This window comes from Hemitrygon akajei, chromosome 10 (assembly GCF_048418815.1).
Source record: "Hemitrygon akajei chromosome 10, sHemAka1.3, whole genome shotgun sequence".
Classification (NCBI taxonomy): Eukaryota; Metazoa; Chordata; class Chondrichthyes; order Myliobatiformes; family Dasyatidae; genus Hemitrygon; species Hemitrygon akajei.
This window is the reverse complement of record NC_133133.1, coordinates 30,330,350-30,353,540: the sequence shown is the minus strand read 5'-3', so window position 1 is coordinate 30,353,540 and position 23,191 is coordinate 30,330,350. Positions and strand designations below refer to the sequence as shown.

Genomic DNA, 23,191 nt, shown 5'->3' with positions numbered 1-23,191 from the left:
TGGAGCTGGTGTTGAGGGACCAGGTGAGATTCTCCGTCAGGTGAACACCAAGAAATTTGGTGCTCTTAACGATCTCTACCGAGGAGCCGTCGATGTTCAGCGGGGAGTGGTCACTCCGTGCCCTCCTGAAGTCAACAACCATCTCTTTTGTTTTGTTCACATTCAGAGACGGGTTGTTGGCTCTGCACCAGTCTGTTAGCTGCTGCACCTCCTCTCTGTAAGCTGACTCGTCGTTCTTGCTGATGCTGGCACCACGGTCGTGTCATCTGCGAACTTGATGATGTGGTTCGAGCTGTGCCATAACTAACGTATCAAAGTTAATCATCGTCATAGCTTGTCACAAAAGACAGCCAGCCACTCTCGTGCTGTTTGGTTGATATTGAGCTGGTCAGTGTCAGCTAAATTAGGAGAGAGTGGGCAGTCGCGCAGAACGTGTTCAATGTTCTGCACCCTTTCACCACACTCACAGGATTCGCTGGTCTTTAAACCCCACTTCACCATATTGTCTCCCGTCCTACAAACTCCCGCTCTCGCTCTGTTGAGAGTGCACCACTTCCGTCTGTCAAGCAGTGCCCGATCTGGCCACATTTCTGTGGGGTGTTGCACTGTATTGTTCGGTGGGGTTCTGGCTTCTGTTTGTTGCCAGAGGTCAATCCTGTATGTTTGGGGGGATGTTCCGTGCGGTAGTTGCTCCACTGTAGCGAAGCTTTTCCTCGATTTTAGGCGATTGGACACTGGCATCTGATGTAGTGGGTGCTGTGGATCCGAGTTCTGTTGTAGAACTTCGAGGAATCCCAAGATCCCTCTGTTCCTCCACACTGTTAAGAACCCTGCCGTTCAGTCTGTATTTTGTCTTCAAATTCAACCTTCCAAGTGTATCGCTTCATACTTTTCTGGATTGAACTCCACCTCTACTTCTCAGCCCAGCTGTACATCCTATTAATTACTTTAACTTATTACCAACTTCTACACTATCCACACCACCCTTTGTGTCAGCTGTAAACGTAAATCGACCACTTCTTCATCCAAGCATTTATAAAAATCTCGAAGAGCAGGAATTACAGAATAGATGATGCAGAACATCACTGAGCACTGATTTCCGGCAAATTATGATCCATCTTCTGTGTGCAAGCCAATTCCAAATCCTTGTGGCCAAGTGTCTATGGATCCCATACCACCCGACTTTCGGTATGTGCGTACCATGAGGAACCTTGTCAAATTCCTTACTAAAATCCATATACACATCCACTGCTCTATCAATATGATGTCATATCCTCAAAGAACTCAGTCTCGTGAAGCACAACCTGCCCCTTCATATGATATGAAAAAGGAACAGGTAATTAAATGTGACAACCACAGAATACAAGAGAATGTCAATCACCTTGGCTCTTGGTCACACAATGAATATCCAGTTGGGCAAGTCTTTCAAGGTGATAGCTGTTGGAGTGGGGTGATGGAAATGGATAGCAGAAACACAACTGGCAGTTAAATAACCCACGTAATTATCACTTCCACCAACCAAGGAAACATGATGATTAAAAGAGTTAAACAAAACTAACATCAAACCATTTGCTTCACAAAAACATGTCGAAAGAAATCATTTTCTCATTTGCTCAAGTAAACTAACCAGATTCACAAGTTAACTAGCTGGAAAATAAAAATAAAGAGGTTAAATTTGTATCATTTATGTTAGTACTGTGTGCCTAGTATTGGTTTTGTATGGTAGGCGTTGAGATGCAGTTGAGTCAAGATTACATTTGCAGTTGTAAAACAAACACCTTTTACTTATGTTAAATAAATGCTATTCTCTTCCTTGTAACTTAGTGGATGGGCATGTGAACCAATTACACAAAGCACATTGTAATGCATTTCACTTAAACCCGAGCTCCAATGCTATTAAACACAATGCATTGCATTCACTGAATTTAATCAGCATCAACATTTGGATGTACAAGCAAAACTGCAGTGAATAATTTCTCACCCAGATTTCTCATGTAATATAGCAATGACAGTACATGAATCTAAGTTATCAAATGCATTAGAAATCTAATTGCAACAAACTTTGAATAGGTCTTTTAACTGTGCGCAGGGAATGAGTGTTTTTGGTAAAATGAGCATTTATCGCACATCCCGAATTGCCCAGAACTTAAGGCAAGTCAGAAGGCACCCAAAAGCCAACTATATTGGTCCTATACTGAGGTGTAGATTGGGCAAGAGCCATGAATTTCCTTCCTCAAAAGTACACAAGCTAACCAATGAATTTTACAGATCTATAATTGTGAATACTATTTAATTGCATTTAAATTCTCCAGCTTGGATTTTTGGAGGTGAAAGATGTTGAACCCCAGATACTTCAGTTCATTAACCGCTGTGCTACCTTAGCCTATATTGAGCAAATTGGTAATGTCTCTGGTGACTATGCTTAATTAATTTGCAAATATCACCAAGTTGAGTTACTTGCAGTAACATTTGCAAGGTGCTTAGGGGCAAAAGCCTTATTACAATGAATTACTGCAAACACAAGGGTCTTTTAAATTGATACTTAAATATGTAACTTTTATTCAAACCAACAGTGGTTAATTTAACAACTTACTTAATTACAGGCTCAGTCCAATCAAGGAGTAAGTATCTTTTGCATTTAAAATCTACTGTAAAATCCGGTATTTTAATATCTAAACTCAAGAACACAACAGGAACAACACAACTAAAGATTTCTGCTGTTTCTCTAAGGAGTTTCTATGTCCTCGCCGTGACCTCATAGGTCTCCTCCTACAGTCAAAAGGCATTGTAAATTGTCCCATTAGGCCAGGGTTAAATCTGGGATTGCTGCATGGTGCAGCCTATTCCATGCCGTATCTCAATAATTAAATTAAAAATGAAACAAATTAAAAACACAAAATACTCCAGCCTTTGGTAATCCAAAGTGACAATAAAAATACTGGGAATACTCAATTAGTGAAAACTGATGTGAGTAAAGATAATATTCTCAGCATTCGTTGACTGACAAGACGAAGATTAGCCTTCCATTTAGACATGTGCCTGCATATTACCCTACAGTACATTTTCTCATCACCTACATTTACAGTGAAGCATGTTTTCCAACAGCAAAGGGGGTGAGAATTCAGTGAGAATAAAAAAAAGATGAGGACAGAGTTAGGTTTTATATCTATATATTGCTCTAAAAATAGAATAGCAACAACTCTGTTAGAATTGAATCAATTTTCACATGTGTATTACAAATAGCATTAGGTCTGAATTCCAATAACTTCTGAACAAGGCTATAAAAACTTGCTCTTAGTCATGCAACCCTGTTCATAAAAGAACTAAAAGAACAAGAGCTTATTACTCAGTCTAGTGAAAGAATCACAGAAGCAAAAGGAAACATTAAGAGCAGTTAATAAAAGGGGCAGTTTATAGAAAAAGGTGAAACCAGTGCTGTTCAATGAAAAACTATTATAAATTTATTGAAAAGGACACATTTTAAAACGTAATCACTCTGAGCTCAAACTACACTGAATACTTTTCCAAATAGGGTTGGAACTCTTTTAGCAGTGTAAATATTTAGCAGAATTGTGTGTGCATCATAAGTAGAAATTGATTAGACAAGAAAGCTGGTAAAAGGGTTGACAAACTCAAAATTTGACATGGTCTGAGTTCCTACTATTATCTCATCACAATGACATTAGCTCTTATTTCCACTTTGTTACTCTTTATTGTTCACATGCTGGCTGTGCATTCACCAAAGTGCCCTCAAACACTGGACATGGCAGATGTGGAACCTGAAGCAAAACATTGCTAGGAGAGCTCATTGGAGGACACAGCAGATGTGGAAACAAAGGGATAGCTGTCCTGAAACTAGCCTGCCTGATGCTTAATTCATGCCACATCAAATAATCTTATCTGGAGCAAGGAATGTGTGACCATTTGCCCAAACTCTTCCAAGCACATAAAAAAGTCTTCTGAAGCAACATCCAGTCTTTCATGATGAAAAAGGCACATTCAAATGCCATGGCTACAGAACTCGTACAGCTATTCTCACAAAACAACCTGCCAATATTACAAGGTCTTTGAACACATGTGTACAGAAAATACAAGATGAGAGTTGGGCGCTCTGAAGACTGATTAGCCCTTTTCTGAGACTTTACCTCACTCCAATCTACTTTTTGGACACAAGGATTGCAAAATCTCAGTCACGCATCACACTTTTAACAGAGAATGGAATGTTATTTCTGATTTTTTTCTGGTGGGGGAGTAGGTTGAGTGATGATTGGAAATTTCACTACACAAAAGCCAATCAGCATTATGTACAAACGGTAATCAAAGAAGTCCATCTCTGCTAAACAAGTCTAAACTGGCAAAAACTGTTCAGTTCAGCACAGGCATGGCAAACTGTCAAAGGTAACCATTACTCCTTCTAAAACAGAGCACCTGCAATCAGTTGAACTTCTTTGACAAGTTCCATCATTATTATCTTAGTGAGCTTGGGGTAGCTGAAAGAATGCACTGTGCTGTGAAAAGTAATAAATGTTCGATGGAAGAGGGTTAGACAACAGAGCTGTGCAATATCCCAAGCATAAAACTGTAATGATTTAGCAATACTTCATTCTTACAGCAAAAAAGGGTCTTGAGACTTACTAATATCTTCAAACATAAAAGATGCATACTATTTGGAATCATTTTTATCACAGCCAAGTTGAGCAAGAAGGTTTGAGTATTCTTTACAGAATGTTAAGGACCAGCAAATATACAAAACACAAAATTGTAATGGGAGAACACAAATTATCTTTATGTTTTCCAGTCACTTTTCCACATTTTTTCCCCCAATAAAATGACATAGTTCAACTTTGGTCAACAATTTATACAGTGACACATATCAGTGTGGTTAATCTTAGAGACAACAAAGATAACCAATGCCCATGTGGGTGAGAGTGCAATTTAACACACCCTAACTGAATCCCAATACAATGCAATGGTGGACACATTGTTTATTAGAAAGAGTCCAAAAGAGTGAACGACTGCATTTCCACAAGCAGATTTCATTTAACAAACTCAGACCACCTTTTCTATATTTAATTTAAAGGCAAAAGATAGTATTTCAAAACCATTAAACCAATCAATGCAGGTCAAGATTAGCATTTCATCCAACCCATCTACCAGGAATTTCTTTTAAGTGGAGGAGACACACTTCTTTACAGATTACAATTCAACATGATATTAAAAAAGGGTCATTATAGTGTCCCTACACTAAATACCCTAAAATTGATTCACTGTGGACATATAATTTTTTCCTAAATTTTACATCACATCCAAAAAGTACAATTTTTGAAATGATCAAGTGAAACTTAACTGCTTTGATCTACTGTGATAGGAGTTTATGATTGTGGTACAGCAGTTTATAAACCTGCAGCATCAGGTCCATTCAGTTTGCATAAACAGCCTTAATTTTTAAAAAAAAATGCATGTCATTTTGGCAAACCTTCAGGTTACCAAATGAATACTGTGCAGATGTCTACCATTTTAAAACATTGTTTACACTGATCTAACTCAATGAAACAGCTTTATTTGATAATATAATACAGAAAAACACACAAGAGACAGTATCCCCTTTTTTTTGATCCCCTTTCCTCCTGGGTTCCTTTAAATACTGAATTTCTTAACAGGTCAGCTGACCGGCCTGGTAGCACATTGATACAGTAAGTATTCCTGCTCAACAAAAATCAAACCAGAGGCAAACAGCTCAATCTATTAGTCACTAGCAAAAGATGTAGTCCTTTTACATTTTTTTTTAAAGTGTATTACTTCAAAATTCTAATTTGCTATTTGCATTCTTAAGAGGATTTAGCTGGACAATCTTACAGATCAAGTGATGAAAACATTATTGCACAGGTTAATGTTCCCACTGTACGACACACGGGAATGACAAAGTACTATTTCAACAGAAATTAAAAACCTGGAGTCAGAAATTATAGGAAACAAAACACTATCCACATGAAAAACTTTTTCTCACCCTCTATTGCAAAGTCCACTGTGCTATTATTTATGGTATTAACTATAAATGTTCACAGCCTTTTTTGGTTATAATTAAAAATACACAAAATAGAATCAAATATTTTTATAATTTCAAACATCAGCAAACATTTCAACAGAGTATAGGAAAGGACAATTTGTTATACTCAAGTTCCAGTCTTCATTTCCAGCAGAAGTTTCCTCAAAATATTTATTTACTCTTTAAATTGAGCTAAGACCTAGCAAACTGTTCTACAAAAAGTCCCCTTTAGGAACATGTGCCTTTTACTGGCGGTAGTTGTTTCACCTTTCAAATCACTTACAAAAGAATGTTTAAAAAATACTAATCTTGTACTCTGGTTAGAATTCTCCTTGTCCATTCCTCCTGCATTTTTCTCAGGGAGACAGTTGAAAATAAACTTTTAATGTAAAAGCTGAATTCAAGGATATTCCAGATAAGGGTTAGTTTGACATATGACTCTGGAAGCATATGCTTCCACCATTTGCCTTCAAATCTTCCTTCTACTGATGAGCAGTGAAACTAATTTCCAGTAATAGTTAAACTCAGCCACAGACTTGAGATTACCCTATGCTTCTGCTATTGTGTTCTTCTTCATCTAAAAATAAAATGGCGGCAATAAGTGGAATGTTCTAGAAGGCAGCATATGAGATCCCACTTTGCTGGACCATTTTTTAAAGCAATGTTAAAATCCCAAGAACTGCAATTGAATGAAGGATTCTCCCACTGCATCAGCATGTACACTGCTAACCATGTCAACTTTTCCATTTAGAGCAAGTACAAAGCTGCTTGCTTATTGACTGCAAGAGCTTTAGGTTCAAAGCAATTTTTTTTGGTCTCTAGAGAATGTAATGTACACCCGATTGTCAGCAAGTGCACTCAAGCTAAAAGGGATACTGTCTCCAAACAATGGTGATAGTCTAACCATCTCTGCTCTCACAAACAGGCCACATGACTCTGCAAGTACGTGTGTAGTAATTTTTTTCCGCAGCACCAAGTAGGCCAGCCTATAATGACCCATTGTTTTTCTAAATAAAAAGTTACAGAACTTTGTACAACATCTACTACACATCATCCTTCAACGTCGTCATCTTCTAGTGAATCCTTCGAATAGTCATCATAGATTTCTTTCACAGCCATGATTCGGTTCAGCATGCTCTCCAACATACTCCGATCCATGGGAATAACAGAGTACCACAAAGGGCTTTCCGCCACACAAGAGCGCTCTGGCTGCAAGTAGAAAACATCATTCCTGCTCTTCATACTCTCAGGGCTACAGAAACACAAAAACAAGAAAAAAATACATAATTGATCAGTATTAATTTTTGTTGTTCCTGTCTACTGCAGTAATGCACTCTGGAAACAAATACATGCCAAATTGTTTTCTAAGTATTGCAGAAGTTAAGAATACCTTGCTCTTAACTCCTTTTCTTCTGACATAACTAAGAAGATGATTCCCAAGAGCAGTATGAAACCGTACATAATTAGCAAGTTCTGTTAGAAAGCTAGAGCTTTCATTGGACTCGATAGTGAAATTTGCTTTCAATCTTGGAACTAAAAATAGTGACACAGATGACTATATTCTTCTTAGAAAGAATGGTGTTGATTGGATCGTTTACCTATCAGTCATGCTAAAGGAATGCATTACTGTTAGATGACTGAGGAAACAAGTCTGCAGAGAGACTGGATAGATTGGGAGAATGGGCAAAGAAGTGGCAAATGAAATACAATGCTGGAAAGTGGAAAGTGGTCATGCACTTTGGTAGAAGAAATAAACAGGCAGACTATTATTTAAATGGGGAGAGAATTCAAAGTTCTGAGATGCAACAGGACTTGGAAGTCCTCATGCAGTATACCTTTATGGTTAACCTGGAGGTTGAGTCAGTGGTGAAGAAGGCGAATGCAATGTTGGCATTTATTTCTAGAGGAACAGAGTACAGAAGCAGGGACGTGATGTTGAGGCTCTATAAGGCAATGGTAAGACCTCACTTGGAGTACTGTGTGCAGTTTTGGGCTCCTTATTTAAGAAAGGATGTGCTGACGTCGGAGAGGGTTTAGAGAAGATTCACTAGAATGATTCCTGGAATGAGAGAGTTAACATATGAGGAACGTTTGACCACTCTTGGACTGTACTCCTTGGAGTTTAGAAGAACGAGGGGGGACCTCATAGAAACATTTCGAATGTTGAAAGGCATGGATGTGGCAAAGTTGTTTCCCAAGGTGGGGGAGTCCAGTACGAGAGGCCATGACTTAAGGATTGAAGGGTGCCCATTCAGAACAGAGATGCAAAGAAATTTTTTTAGCCAGAGGGTGGTGAATCTGTGGAATTTGTTGTCACGGGCGGCAGTGGAGGCCAAGTCATTGGGTGTATTTAAGGCAGAGATTGATAGGTATCTGAGTAGTCAGGGCAACAAAAGTTCTGGTGAGAAGGCGGGGGAGTGGGACTAAATGGAAGAATGGATCAGCTCATAATTAAATGACAGAGCAGGACTCAATGGGCCAAATGGCTGACTTCTGCTCCTTTGTCTTATGGTCTATGGACCGGAAATCGTTTTACATGAGTTCAATTATCTTCTCGATAAAACTCACTTAAATAAAATCAGCAGAGAAATTCTAAGAGGATTATATCATAAGAACTATCACTGTGGATTGTAGAAACCAATTTTAAACAGATTCTGGATAAAAACTTTTGCCAGTAGTGTAGCAGTTAGCATAACACTATTACAGCTTGGGGTGTCAAGAGTTGGGAGTCCAATTCCAGCATCATCTGCAGGAGTCTGTGTGTTCTCCCTGTGAAATGCATGGGTTTTATCTGGGTGCTCTGGTTACCTCCCACAGCACTATTGCCTTGTACTTAGGTTAGGGTTAAATCAGGGTTGTTAGGGTTTGCAGGGTGGTGTAACTCAAAGACCCAAAAGGGTATACTTCGAGCTGGATCTCTAAATAAATAAATAAATCGCTTCTCTGTAAAATACACTTCGCCTGAAGCTCTGCTCATCCCTACCTTGATGGCAGACAAATTGATTTCAATGGATTTATCAGACTGAATGCACCATTCTTGGTGATAATGTCTGTTGACTTACTTCATATGATGAACAGTGAAGTATTAAAAGGCATGAAGTCTTAACAATAACAATCAATGCTTTCAGTGACTTATTTTGAGATGCTGTTGCCAGAGAGATTATTTTCTGGCAGGAGGAGAGGATGTGCATTTTGTCACGAAATAATCTGTCTGGCAACAATGTCCCTTCACTGATTTGCAGCTTTACAAATAGCAGTGCCAGATGGAAATGTTTGGCAGAGACTCGTTCATTAGACATGTTAACTTTTAATAAACATATTCTCTTCTATTGCAGCAGTCAAATTTTTTTTTTTAAATTATCAATTGGATTAATTTTCGTTGAATTACAAAGTTTGATCAGTTAGGGAGATGGACTGAGGAATGGCAAATAGATTTCAACTTGGACAAGTGTGAAGTAAAAGATTTTCAACAATCAAACTCGGATAGACCGGTGAAAAGCAGGACACTAACTACGTGTTGTGGAGGAGAGGGACCTGGGAGTATGCGTGCAGAGTTCACTGGAGGTGACCATCCTGTTTTAAAAAAAGCTTTTAGCATGCTGGCCTCGAGTTTAGGAGAAGGGACATTATGTTGCATATATCAACGTCGCTAGCGAGACCTGTCATGGAGTATTGAGTACAATTTTCAACACCCTGCTACAGCAAAGACATCAAGCTGGAGAGGAGAGATTTAAGAGACCTGAGAGGCAACTTCTTTTCACAGAGACCAGTAAATATCTGGAATGAGCTGCCAGAAGTGGCTAATGTGGGTACAAATGCATTATTTAAGAGGCATTTGAATACCTGCATGAAAAGAGGGTTTTCGGGCCAAACATGGGCAAATGGGACTTGCAGGGAGGATGCTGTGATCGGCATAGACTAATTGGGCTGAAGGATCTGTTTCCCTGCTGTGTTACTCTATGACCAATTCTGTTCATTGGCAATAACTGACCATAAGGTTTAGCTGCCCACCAATACCAAGTGCATGATGCTGTTTCATTGCTGCAGGTTGTACAAAGTAGGGAATTCTATGCAACCAAATTGATGTTGAGTATTTTGAAATTGATTTTGACTTATCCTTACCAACAATGGGTACCCAAATGTAAATTATTCCATTCGTAGTGTTTGCATTCTCAAACTTGACCACAGAAATGCACCCCACATAAAAACAGCAATTTTATCTACAAGGGAAATAACTAGATACATTACCATTTTGAGAGGTAGAACTCATAAAATTTCACAGGGCATCTTAATGGATTCATTCTGTTTTCCCTCTGTTCAAAAACAGCAACTTCCTCCTCACGTTTCCTCTTTCCTACAGTGCTGCCTATGAACAGAACAGTAAAGCTAAGTCACTATCAACAGGAATAATGGTCTTCATAAGATTTCAATTCATTCTTTTCTGACTAAACTTTACTTACATCTTAGTATTTCATGTCATTTGAGTAAACCACCAATAAATGTGAATAGCTTAACAATTTGCTTTTGACGTTAGTGCTGGAGGATGTTAGGATCCAAATTGTTTATACAAATTCAATTTTAAAAAACTAATTTTGTACATTCACGTCAGGGCATTGACTCATGGACACGAGGAGCCATTCAGTTATTGCCCACTGTCTACCATGCATTCTTTCCATTAACAGCCTCCCAGAATATACTAAAATGCTGCATTGTCAACGGAACTACAGAAAATGAATCACTGATGTAGGAGCATTACTATCTCTTACTATCTTTCCTTTCAGTTAGTCCTGACGAAGGGTTTCGGCCCGAAACGTCGACAGTGCTTCTCCTTATAGATGCTGCCTGGCCTGCTGTGTTCCACCAGCATTTTGTATGTGTTGCATGAACTTCCAGCATCTGCAGATTTCCTCGTGTAGGAGCATTTGATGACTTTGGCCCTATACTGGAGTCTGGAAGAACGAGGGAAATCTCACTGAAGCCTATCAAATATTGAAAGGCTTAGATTGACTGGATGTAGGGAGAATGTTTTCTATAGGATTCTCCTTTCACAAGTTTTAAGGTGGTTTAAGAAGGCATATGGCATGATTTTTGACCCTATCAGATTCCTCCTTCTCCAGCCCTTTACCTTTTCCACCCACTCGATTTCACACATCACCTTCTAGCTAGCAGCCTCCTCCTCCAGCCACCTTTTTATTCCCCTTCCATTTCAGTCCTGAAGATGGGTCTCAGACCAAAATTTCGATTAATCTCCATAGATGCAGCCTGACCTGCTGAGTTCTTCCAACATTGTGTGTGTGTTGACATGGCATGTTTGCACTTATTAGTCGAGATACTGAGTTCAAAAGTCAGTAAGTCGCAATATTATAAAACTCTAGTTAAGCTGCACCTGGAGTACTGCATGAAGTTCTAGTCACCCCATCATATGAAGGATGTCAAAGCTTTGAGAGTATGCAGAAGATCCTGCCTAGATTACAGGGATTGTGCTATAACAAGAGGTTAGACAAACTTGGGCTTTCTTCTCTTGAGTGGCAGAAGCTGGAGGGAGATCTGACAGAGTTTTATAAGATTATGACAGACAAAGACAGAGTAGAAAGGCAGTATCTTTTTTTTTACACCCAGGATTGAAATGTCTAATACCAGAGGGCATGCATTTAAACTGAGAGGAAGTAATTTCAAAGGAGGTGTGAGGGGCAAGTTGTTCTTTTTTATATAAACAGAGTGGTGGGTGGTTGAAATGTGCTGCCTGGGGTGGTGGTGGTAAACGCAGATACATGAAGACTTCAAAGGGATAGTTAGATAGGTACATGAATGTGAGATAAATGAATTGATATGGACATTGTGTAGGCAGAAGAAATGAGTTATTGGCCATTTGATTACTAATTTAATTGGTTTGGTACAAAATTGTGGTCTGAACTGCTCTATGCTCTACACTGGGGAAATCTCGGACCACAAGGGCACAGCTTCAGAATACAAGGACATCCCTTTGGAAGAGAGATGAGGAGGGATTTCTTTATCCAGAGGGTAGTGAAACTGTGGAATTCAATGCATAGACAGCTGTGGAGGCCAAATCATAGTGTATATTTAAAGTAGACGTTGATAGGTTGTTGATTGGTAAGGGTGTCAAAGGTTACTGGAAGAAAGCAGGAGAATGGGGTTGAGAGAGATATTAAATCAGCCATAACAGAATGGCGTAGAAGACTCAACAGGTCTAATCGCATAATTCTGCTCCTATGACTTATGGTCTAAAACCACAGAACCTATATTTGAACTCAGCAAAATCCCACAATTATTGATGTTTAAACAATACTGACTATTAATAATGTCCAAGAATGCACTGGTCTACACCTATGTGCTTTTAAAAATATTTTGAGAGGATATACAACATGTACCTCAAAAGGCCATATAAAGGTTCATCCAAAATCAGGGGTTCCCAAACTGGGACCCACTGACCCCCTTGGTTAATGGTAAGGGTCCACAGCATAAAAAAATGTTCAGAACCCCTGCTCAAAAAGATAGCACTCCTAAACAATGTAGCAGTTCCTCAGGCTATACTGAACAGGGTAGAGACAGGTGGAGAGACTTTTCCCATAACATTTCCTGTGAAGTTGAACCTGCAACCTTTATAACCCAGACACTGAGTCAGAGTTGACATTAATGTACTAATTCTTTTGTGAAGTACATTTAGCTGATTCTAATCCTGTAACTCAGCAGATGCACATTCTCTAGACACTACTGCTGCATAGAGTCCGGTCATGTCATTTGCACTCTGAACCAAGGGTCAAGGCAAAAATGCAACAACTAAACCATGGCACGGTAGATATTTTCAGCAGGCATTACACAAAGCACCTGACCACAGGAGGTCTAGAGCTAAACCAGTCTTCATACTTTATGGATAACTACATAGGTTACTATCAGGTTAAGAGATGAAACTCCTCCTTAACTTTCCTTCCTGACCCAGGAAAGAAAGGCAATTATGAGGAAGCAGAAATGAGTAAACCTAGCACAGTCAGCAAGCAAAATGATGATTATGTTATTTTTTATTCCATCAGTTAATCCAATTACCTTGCATACATTTGCATTAGGATATGAAAAGAGTCATATATCCAAAGTGGAACTGAATGCAAATGAGAGGATCATTACCACAGACTGCACACCTTCTACAAAGGTATTATGTCTGCTTCACTGAGGAGAGCCTTCAGTCTTAAAGTACACTCAGGATATAAATAGAAAAGCAGATTTAAAAATAGGTGGTCAAAAATGGGGGATGGGAGAGGATTAAGAGATCTGATTTGCCTGAGGATGAAGCAAAGTTAGTAGAACTCAACGGAAGAGAAAAATTTAAATCTCTGGACGAGAAAAATAATAATTACTGCAGGTTAAATCAATGCTGACATGGACCATAAACAGAAATGAACTTAGTTATTTTTCTGGTTGGAAGCAGTCAAGAAATGACAAGTGCTGATTTAGTGTCCCTGCCATACTTATCCACATGTCAGTATATGGCAAACGACCAGGGTCAGTTCAATGATTTGGTCCCAAACATTTTTGACTCTTATAGATTTACAGAAATACCAACACCTGTTCTGGCCATCACTTTAAATATCTGAGCAAAGGTAATGACTGGCCGTTGCTATTTGTTTTTAAGCTCTGGAAAAATAAAACTCCAATCCAACTTCAACTATAACAAACAAACAGAATATATCAGGATAATAAGACTACAGCTACTCTCTTCGGTCTACATGTCCTTAACTATATTCTTCTAATAAATTATCCACTACTTCTTCCATATGCGGAAGACTCACCTTGGTCTCTTGCCTTTTTGTAGTGAGCTGGCATGTAATAGCGAATGCTGACCACTTTTGTGGTCCCTCTTGGTGTTGTGCATTTCCTGGATTGCCGAACAACACTGGTGAAGGACAGCCGCATGTGTTCTTCCACACACTTCAACCCAAAGTACTTTGTGTTAAAGAACATGAGTGTATTTAGTAAAACAAAGGGCGAATATACTCCCAGTTGTTTACATTCCCAGAGATGCTCTTCTTCCACCCGGGAGAATATTAAACCTAACAAAAGAATTCACCGTGTTAATCAAATTCACACTTGTACTGTAGGATATTATGAAACATAGTATGTGTGACAATAGTCTCAAAACATAGTGGTGCTGTGGCTGGGGGAGATGTATAATAGAGGGGATAAAATAAGGGCTTCACATGAATTGGACTGGGATCAGAATGCCAGTATTTTAAATATCAAGTGCAGGCCAAAACAAGGAAGGACAGGCCTCCCGATTCACTCCTTTCACCCCAACACATTCAATGGATCACTATCCTTAATTTTTGTCACCTTCAATGGGATTTCATTCCCAGATACAGCTTGATAGCCTCTTCCCACTTTGGTAGAAAAAAAAACCCCAAGAGGTTTCAAGAATCAAGCAAGGGAAAAGGTTAGTATAAATAGCCGCTGATCAGTAGCCACACTTTTTAAAAGTCTGGACAAGTACACCCAACTGGAAATGATGATAGAAGGAATGGGAAATATAACTCAGTTAGTCGATCACAGTTTTGCACCGGGAAAAGTTGAGAAACGTATGTATAAAATACTTCATGATTTGATACAAACAGGGAAATATGAACGGTATACTACAATTAGGAAATACTAAAAGACCCAGAAACAAAGTGGAATACAGCATTTACATGATCATTAAGAATATTTCAAACACCAGACATTTTTGAAAAACTAGGAGATACTATAAATACATAGATCAGGCAGCATCAAAAAAGTGAAACGTTAATATTTTGGTTAGAACTCCTGCTTTAAAGACTTTGAAGATACGTTTGTTGATCAATTACTGACCATGAATATTTGCACAATAGTTTTTAATAAAAAATGATAAATCTGCAGCACTTACCGTTTGGAAGCAAACTTGGTTGCCAGCCTTGTAACATTTTATTTAATTCTTGGACAAATGTAAGGTAATAAAGGTCAGTGAATATGTTCACCATTCTGTTATTTTCAAGCAAAAACTGTAATAAAACAGATTAGAAAGGGGAAATTGTTATATAGTGCAATAACTAAACACTGTTTAAGGTGTTCATATTGGGAAGGGGGGAAGAAGAGTACTTTTAGCCATAGGTAGTTTAATTGAAACTTCAAACACGAGGAAATCTGCAGATGCTGGAAATTCAAGCAACACACACAAAATGCTGGTGGAACACTGCAGGCCAGGCAGCATCTACAAGGAGAAGCACTGTCGACGTTTCCGGCCGAGACCCTTCGCCAGGACCCTGACAAAGGGTCTTGGCCCGAAACGTCGAGAGTGCTTCTCCTTATAGATGCTGCCTGGCCTGCTGTGTTCCACCAGCACTTTGTGTGTGTTGCTTGAATTGAAGCTTTCTGTTTAAATACTTGCTGCATTCACTTTTGTTCCAGCTTAAGTCATTTTGTTGGAACCAATCACATTATTAACTGTCAGTAAAGAGCTAAACATTGAATGCTGGGGAGACAACATATAATTAAATCTCTATTGGAGAGGTTTGTTAATTTGAAGCACAAGTGAACAACACATGAATTAGGGATAGTGTGAAGGAATTGTCACCTTCAACTACCAGAGAATATGATGATGTGATAAATTATGTCCTTTGCATTAAAAAAAATTTGAGGTGCATCGATATGACCAGATTTTGATTGTACAGACATTTCCCAAACCAAACAAATTCCTTTTATGGCTCTAACTTAGCAGGCGGTAGGATATTTACTGATCTATTCTTGTACATCACAAGATATTGAAGAATGACACTCCAGCTATGTCTAATCAAACATTTTGGATATCCAAGCCTTCATATCCAATTTGTCCACATTCAGAAAACACCCACAGGTAAATAAAAGACAACACCCAGAAGTATCTTCCAGTTAGATTTTCCAAAATCACGAGAGATGGAAGTGACCAAAATGCAAACCAATACCTTGCTCTGGTCACAGACTCTAACAGAGCTAGGTACATAGAACCCAAGATCTTCAAATTCACATAACTCAGCACTGTACTACATAGTGCACTGACCAATGAAGCCCAGTTGTTGGCAGTAAACTTATTTCTGGATTCAGTAGGGTCCGGGGTGGAAAGCATGCAGTTGTAGTTTTTTGCCACAAAAAGGTATATGGGAAGAATCATCAAATTGGGGTCAACAATCTATTGTGAATTAGCCTTGGGTATAAAACCTGCAAATGAGTCAAAGGCCAGGGCTTCAGCCATACCAGTTTAACTGTAGGAGTAACATTTCAGTTTAGACGCAATTGGTCAAGCAGTCTGATTGTAAGTATAGCAAATCCCAAGACAGTAAAACCAAAAGTATTACTCTAAAACAAGAAAAACAACTTTGTGGTTTTCTGCAATTCAAAGCCTCCTCACCTGTACACAAGTTTAAAAAAAAGAGAGCTGAATTGTGTTTGTTTTTTATCTCCACATAAATTTCATAAGAGCAAATTTACACTCCATGTCTGGGATTTTTTTTGGTAGTGATTTAGGATTTCCATAGGTGCAAGTTTCTGTTAACTAAACTACCACAATACTTCAATACCAGTTAATAGTCATTCCTACTGACAATGCAGTGGCAAAACTATATGAAAATCACCAAATTCGGAGCTCAGGATGAAAGCTGTTTGAATTAAAAGTTGTGAATGTCCAAGCATAACTACATCCTATTAAGTTCATGTCAATGAATAGTGAATAGCCAATGGAAGCAAACAGCTTTCTTGGCCACTTGCACCACCTAGTGGAAGAGCACCTACAAAGCAGATCCCAAATCCAAAGAAGGTTCAAAGAAATTTGTATTGGAACCATGATAAATTGAAAAACTTCTTAATAAAATAATTGACAAACTAAATTTCTTTTCTCCAAATACAACAGTGGGGCTGGGTAACTGAGGCCATGAAGGGACAAGGCTTTTAAAACTGAGGCAACATCTGTGGACTAACCAATATAATACAAAAAAAAGATTGACGAATGAGAGGTTTTATGTAGAGTAAAAGCAGGCCACAAAATAATTGGAATAGGTTAGAGATAATAATGAGTTGACCTTGATGGAAGTTGGCAGCTTTATAGACATGGAAAAAGTAGGAGTAGCATACTAGAAGATGGTGAATGCTGTGAGGACATTGCAACCAGTACACTATACATTCCCTTTTGTAGCTTGATCACAACTCCTAAAAGCACATACTGCAAGAATCAAAACATTCTATTGAAATGAAGTGTATGCTCTGTAGAAATGGCTTCAATCTCCTTTGCTGAGAAAAACAAGTCATAAGCCTTTTGTGCCCTCCATTTGTAACAATCTTGATTATTGAGTGGCCTGTACAGGTTTCCTGGACAAAGAACTGTAATCCTGTGATTTTTGGTGTAAAAGAAAAATATCAACATGCTGAAATAATGCACACGAATTTAAACTCGTAAACCACACCTGCTGAATTCCAAGACATAAATAGTACACACTATCCGGCTCGTATCGTTCTCCATTTGGCCTCTGTACTTCTTTAACAAATTGGGCTAGACCATAATTTAGTTCTGCAGCACTGCAGGATAAAATATCTTCTTTAATTCTCATTGGTTTAGCTGATGGGGAAGAAGAAGAAGAGGAGAAAATAGGCTAAGTAGTTTCACAAGAATAACAAGATAGCATACAGCTGATATTCTTGCTATAGACATTAACCCTTTACTGGACTAAAATTTCAGAACGGTTACTGCTATATGATAAGAAAAGGATTTTCAAAATGGAATACAATCCCAGAACCCATCCCAAATCCACAACGTACGCAAAAAAAGTTTTTTTTAAAAGTCCCAAATTACCCAAAATAAAAATCTCTTTCAGTCCTATTATGAATTAATTAAAATGGAATTATAATTCTACTTTAAATTCAGTAGACCAGTGACATGCTTACTTGCACATCAAGTAAAGCTGCTGCCTAACAGTACTAGAGATCCAAGGCAACCCTGACCACGGGCTGTGTGGAGCTTGCAGGTTTTCTCTGGAACTACGTGGGTTTCCTCCACATACTCCTGTTTCCAAAAATGTGGGGCTTGTTTGGCCACTGTAAGTTACCCTTCCAGGAATACCAAGTCATGATGGAGGGAGTTGATAGGAAAATAGGGAAAATAAAAAGGAGGGTTAATGCAAGATCAATATAAGTTGGTATTTGATGATTGGTGTGGACTTGATGAGCCTGTTGCCATGCTGCATCTTTAGTATTCACGTTCTATGGAACCACGAGAAGTCCATTCACTAGAAATGGAGCAACACCAAATGACAATAGCCCAAACGAAATAACACAAGAAAATGAAAGGCTAGGACACCTTGGTCCTCAAAGCTTGCCTCACCATTCAATACAAATTAAGATGAGCTTTTATGAAACATTAGCTCAGCTAAAAACTGGAGTTCTGCTTCCAGTTATGGGTGCCACACTTCAGGACAAATGTAAGGGGGCAGATAAAACCAAATGGAATAATTCAAGGAAGGAGTTTAGTTTACAGGGCAGATTCAAGCACCTGGGGTTGTTCTCCTTTGAAAATGAAATTAGCAAGAAAATCTGAGAGGTCAGTAAAATCATGAAGACAGAATTAGAAACTGTTCCATTTAGCAGAAGGGTCAAAGATGAGGGGACAACAAACGATGGCAGGTGACAAGAGAAAACGTTTTTCCACTTCCCACTCCAAGCAGCTAGGGTTTAGAATGAACTGCCACCACACTTGTGGGAGGCAGATTCAACAAAAGAATTCAAATTTAAAATGGGTAAATGCTGAGAGTAAGTAACTGCAGTCACATGAGAATAATGCAAAGAAATACTGGTTGGATTACTCATACGTACTATATACTGAATAAGAACTCTGGAACACCTTACATGCTGTAAGTATTCTACAGCTCTATCCCATTACCATTTAAAAGTGTCCTGTGGCAGCCAGAGAAATTTCACATTCAATGCCAACAAATGCAAGATTGGAGCACTAAATTTACAAACACCATTTCCAGAAAAGTTGGGATATTTTCCAAAATGCAATAAAAACAACAATCTGTTATATGTTAATTCACGTGAACCTTTATTTAACTGACGAAAGTACAAAGAAAAGATTTTCAATAGCTTTACCGACCAACTTAATTGTATTTTGTAAATATACACAAATTTAGAATTTGATGGCTGCAACACACTCAACAAAAGTTGGGACAGAGTTAAAATAAGATTGAAAAGTGCACAGAATATTCAAGTAACACCGGTTTGGAAGACTCCACATTAAGCAGGCTAATTGGTAGCAGGTGATGTATCATGACTGGGTATAAAAGTAGCGTCCATCAAAGGCTCAGTCTTTGCAAGCAAGGATGGGTTGTGGCTCACCCCTTTGTGCCAAAATTCATGAGAGAATTGTTAGTCAGTTCAAAAGGAACATTTCCCAATGCAAGATTGCAGAGAATTTAGGTCTTTCAATATCTACAGTACATAATATTGTGAAAAGATTCAGAGAATTCAGAGACATCTCAGTGTGTAAAGGGCAAGGTCAGAAACCACTGTTGAATGCGCGTGATCTTCCAGCCCTCAGGCGGCACTGCCTAAGAAACCATCATGCTACTGTGACAATTATAGCCACCTGGGCTCGGGAGTACTTCGGAAAACCATTGTCACTTAACATAGTCTGTCGCCGCATCCAGAAATGCAACCTGAAACTGTATTACGCAAGGAGGAAGCCATATATCAACTCTATGCAGAAACGCCGACAAGTTCTCTGGGCCCGAGCTCATCTCAGATGGACCGAAAGACTGTGGAACCGTGTGCTGTAGTCAGATGAGTCCACATTTCAGCTAGTTTTCAGAAAAAACGGGCGTCGAGTTCTCCATGCCAAAGATGAAAACGACCTTCCTGACTGTTATCAGTGAAAGGTGCAAAAGCCAGCATCTGTGATGGTATGGGGGTGCATCAGTGCCCACGGCATGGGTGAGTTGCATGTATGTGAAGATACCATTGACTCTGAGGCGTACATTAGGATTTTAGAGAGACATATGTTGCCAACAAGGCGACGTCTCTTTCTGGGACGTCCATGCTTATTTCAGCAGGACAATGCCAGACCACATTCTGCACGGGCTACAACAGCGTGGCTTTGTAGACACAGAGTGCGTGTGCTTGACTGGCCTGCTGCCAGTCCAGATCTATCTCCTATTGAAAACGTACGGCACATCATGAAGAGGAGAATCAGACAACGGAGACCATGGACTGTTGAGAAGCTGCAGTCTTATACCAAGCAAGAATGGACAAAATTTCCAATTGCGAATCTACTACAATTAGTATCCTCAGTCAGTCCCAAAACGATTAAAAAGTGTTATTAAAAGGAAAGGTGGTGTAACACAATGGTAAACATGCCTCTGTCCCAATTTTTGTTGAGTGCATTGCAGCCATCAAATTCTAAATTTGTGTATATTTACAAAATACAATTAAGTTGGTCAGTAAAACTATTGAAAATCTTTTCTTTGTACTTTCGTCAGTTAAATAAGGGTTCACATGAATTAACATATCACAGATTTTTGTTTTTATTGCATTTTGGAAAATATCCCAACTTTTCTGGAAATGGGGTTTGTACTTGCAACCTGCAGGTTTAAAAATGGTGCAATTTCATTCAGGTCTACTTCAGCACTGTTTTAGCAATTTTAGTCAAACAGTGGACAAGGAACATAAAAGGACATAGCTTCATTCGGGACATTAACCGTCTTGACTTCACCACCCCTTGCTCCAATTCCAACCTTACTTCTCTGAACGCTCTGCTCTCCATTCCCTCCACAACAATCCCAACCTTACCATTAAACCCGCTGATAAGGGGGTTGCTGCTGTTGTCTGGCGCACTGACCTGTACATAGCAGAGGCACGTCGACAACTCGCTGACACCTCCTCTTATCTACCCCGGAACACGACCCCACTAGGGAGCACCAATCCATTGTCTCCCAAACCATTTCCAATCTCATCAGCTCGGGAGATCTCCCATCCACGGCCACCAAGCTTATAGTTCCCACACCCCGCACTTCCCGTTTCTACCTCCTACCTAAGATTCACAAACCTGCCTGTCCAGGCAGACCCATTGTCTCTGCTTGCTCCTGCCCCACTGAACTCATTTCTGCCTACCTGGAATTAGTCCTCACCCTTAACAATTTCTCCTTTGGCTCCTCCCACTTCCTCCAAACTAAAGATGTAGCCATGGGCACCCGCATGGGTCCTAGCTATGCCTGCCTTTTTGTCGGCCACGTGCAGCAATCTATGTTCCAAGCCTACACCGGTATCTGTCCTCCTCTTTTCTTACGTTATATCAACGGCTGCATCGGTGCTGCTTCCTGCACACATGCTGAGCTTGTTAACTTCATTAACTTCACCTCCAACTTTCACCCCGCCCTCAAATTCACCTGGTCTATTTCCCACACCTCCCTCCCCTTTCTAGATCTTTCTGTTTCTATCTCTGGAGACAGCCTAACCACTGATGTCTACTACAAACCTACAGACTCTCACAGCTACCTAGACTATTCCTCCTCCCACCCTGTCTCCTGCAAAAATGCTATCCCTTTCTCTCAATTCCTCCACCTCTGCCACATCTGCTCTCAGGATGAGGCCTTTCATTCTAGGACAAAGGAGATGTCTTCCTTTTTTAAAGGGGCTTCCCTTCGTCCACTATCAACTCTGCCCTCCATTGCATCTCCCATATTTCACGCACCTCTGCCCTCACCCCATCCCCCCGCTAGCCCACCAGGGATAAGAGTCCCCCCAGTCCTCACCTATCACCCTACCAGCCTACAGATCGAACGTATAATCCTCCGTAACTTCCGCCACCTCCTACGGGATCCCACCACCAGCCACATCTTCCCCTCCCCCCCACTCTCAGCTTTCCGCAGGGATCGCTCCCTACGCGACTCCCTTGTCCATTCATCTCCCCCATCCCTCCCCACGGACCTCCCTCCAGGCACTCATCCCTGCAAATGGAAGAAGTGCTACACCTGCAACACTTCTTCCCTCACCAGCATCCCAGGCCCCAGACAGTCCTTTCAGGTGAGGCACCACTTCACCTGCGAGTCAGCTGGGGTGATAATACTGTATCCGGTGCTCCCGATGTGGCTAGTTATACATTGGGGAGACCCGCCGCAGACTGGGGGACCGTTTCGCCAAACACCAGCTCTCAGTTCTCCAGCAGTGGCGGGATCTCCCTGTGGCCACACACTTCAATTCCACAGACCACTCCCACTCCGATATGTCTGTCCACGACCTCCTCTACCATCAAGATGAGGCCACACGCAGGTTGATGGAGCAATACACCTTATCTCCTGCCTAGGTAGCCTCCTACCTGCCGGCATAAACATTCAACTCACAGACCTCCGTTGATACCCCTGCTCCTCCCTTATCCCATCCCTATCTATAATTTTAGTCTGGTTCTCTTTCTCTCTCTTTTTCTCCCCTCACTATAATCTCCCCCCAGCCCTACCATTCTTTCTTTTATTTCCCATAATTCTCCACCTTCCCCCAGCCCATTTCCCTTCAGCCTATCACTTCCCAGCTCTCTACTTCATCCCTCCCCCCACTTCTTATCCCCCCTCGACCATCCCATGTCACTTCACTCCTGATGAAGGGTTTCGGCCCGAAACGTCGTCACTACCTCCTCCCATAGATGCTGTCTGGCCTGCTGAGTTCTGCCAGCATTTTGTGTTTTTATAGCTTCATTTTTGTTCTTTTTCAAAAATGGAGATACTATTTACTTACGTCCAAACTTGAGCTCTTCACTTTTACTGCCATCTCCACTGGCATATTTAGCCTGGACCCAAGACTTCCAAGCATTTACCCCGTATGAGTAATTTAATCCTGTACAACATTGTTGGCTAGCAAGAGAATCGTGAGAACAGCTTTCTGAAAGCATTAGCCGCTTTTGGCCCTATAAGGGAAAAAGAAACAATTTGCAAGTTTATGGAAAAATTAGCGGGGAAATGTGACAGATGAAATTGGTCTGCCTACTAGGAACTGATATAGAAAAATTGAGCCAAATGCCAGCCTCCTTTACCATCTATGGTTCAATGACATCTTAATTATACCAGTTTGTTTTGGGCTAAAATACCACAACACAAATTCACTGACTGCCGTGATAGT

The 23,191-nt window shown here is 40.0% G+C and overlaps 1 protein-coding gene across 6 annotated transcripts in view; it reads right to left on the bottom strand.

The window, feature by feature from the left end:
* Nucleotides 1-2,528: 2,528 nt before the first annotated feature.
* The window catches only part of LOC140734261 (zinc finger MYM-type protein 3-like), a 101,957-nt gene continuing 81,294 nt past the window's right edge, over nucleotides 2,529-23,191 (bottom strand). For all 6 annotated transcript variants that reach the window (XM_073057987.1, XM_073057988.1, XM_073057989.1 and 3 more), the window contains 6 exons: nucleotides 22,811-22,979; nucleotides 17,500-17,651; nucleotides 14,955-15,069; nucleotides 13,849-14,109; nucleotides 10,295-10,412; nucleotides 2,529-7,298 (listed from right to left, as the gene is read on the bottom strand). In XM_073057987.1, the coding sequence (XP_072914088.1) occupies nucleotides 7,097-7,298; nucleotides 10,295-10,412; nucleotides 13,849-14,109; nucleotides 14,955-15,069; nucleotides 17,500-17,651; nucleotides 22,811-22,979 (1,017 nt within the window). In that variant the 3' untranslated portion in view covers nucleotides 2,529-7,096. The remainder of the gene's footprint in view (nucleotides 7,299-10,294; nucleotides 10,413-13,848; nucleotides 14,110-14,954; nucleotides 15,070-17,499; nucleotides 17,652-22,810; nucleotides 22,980-23,191) is intronic.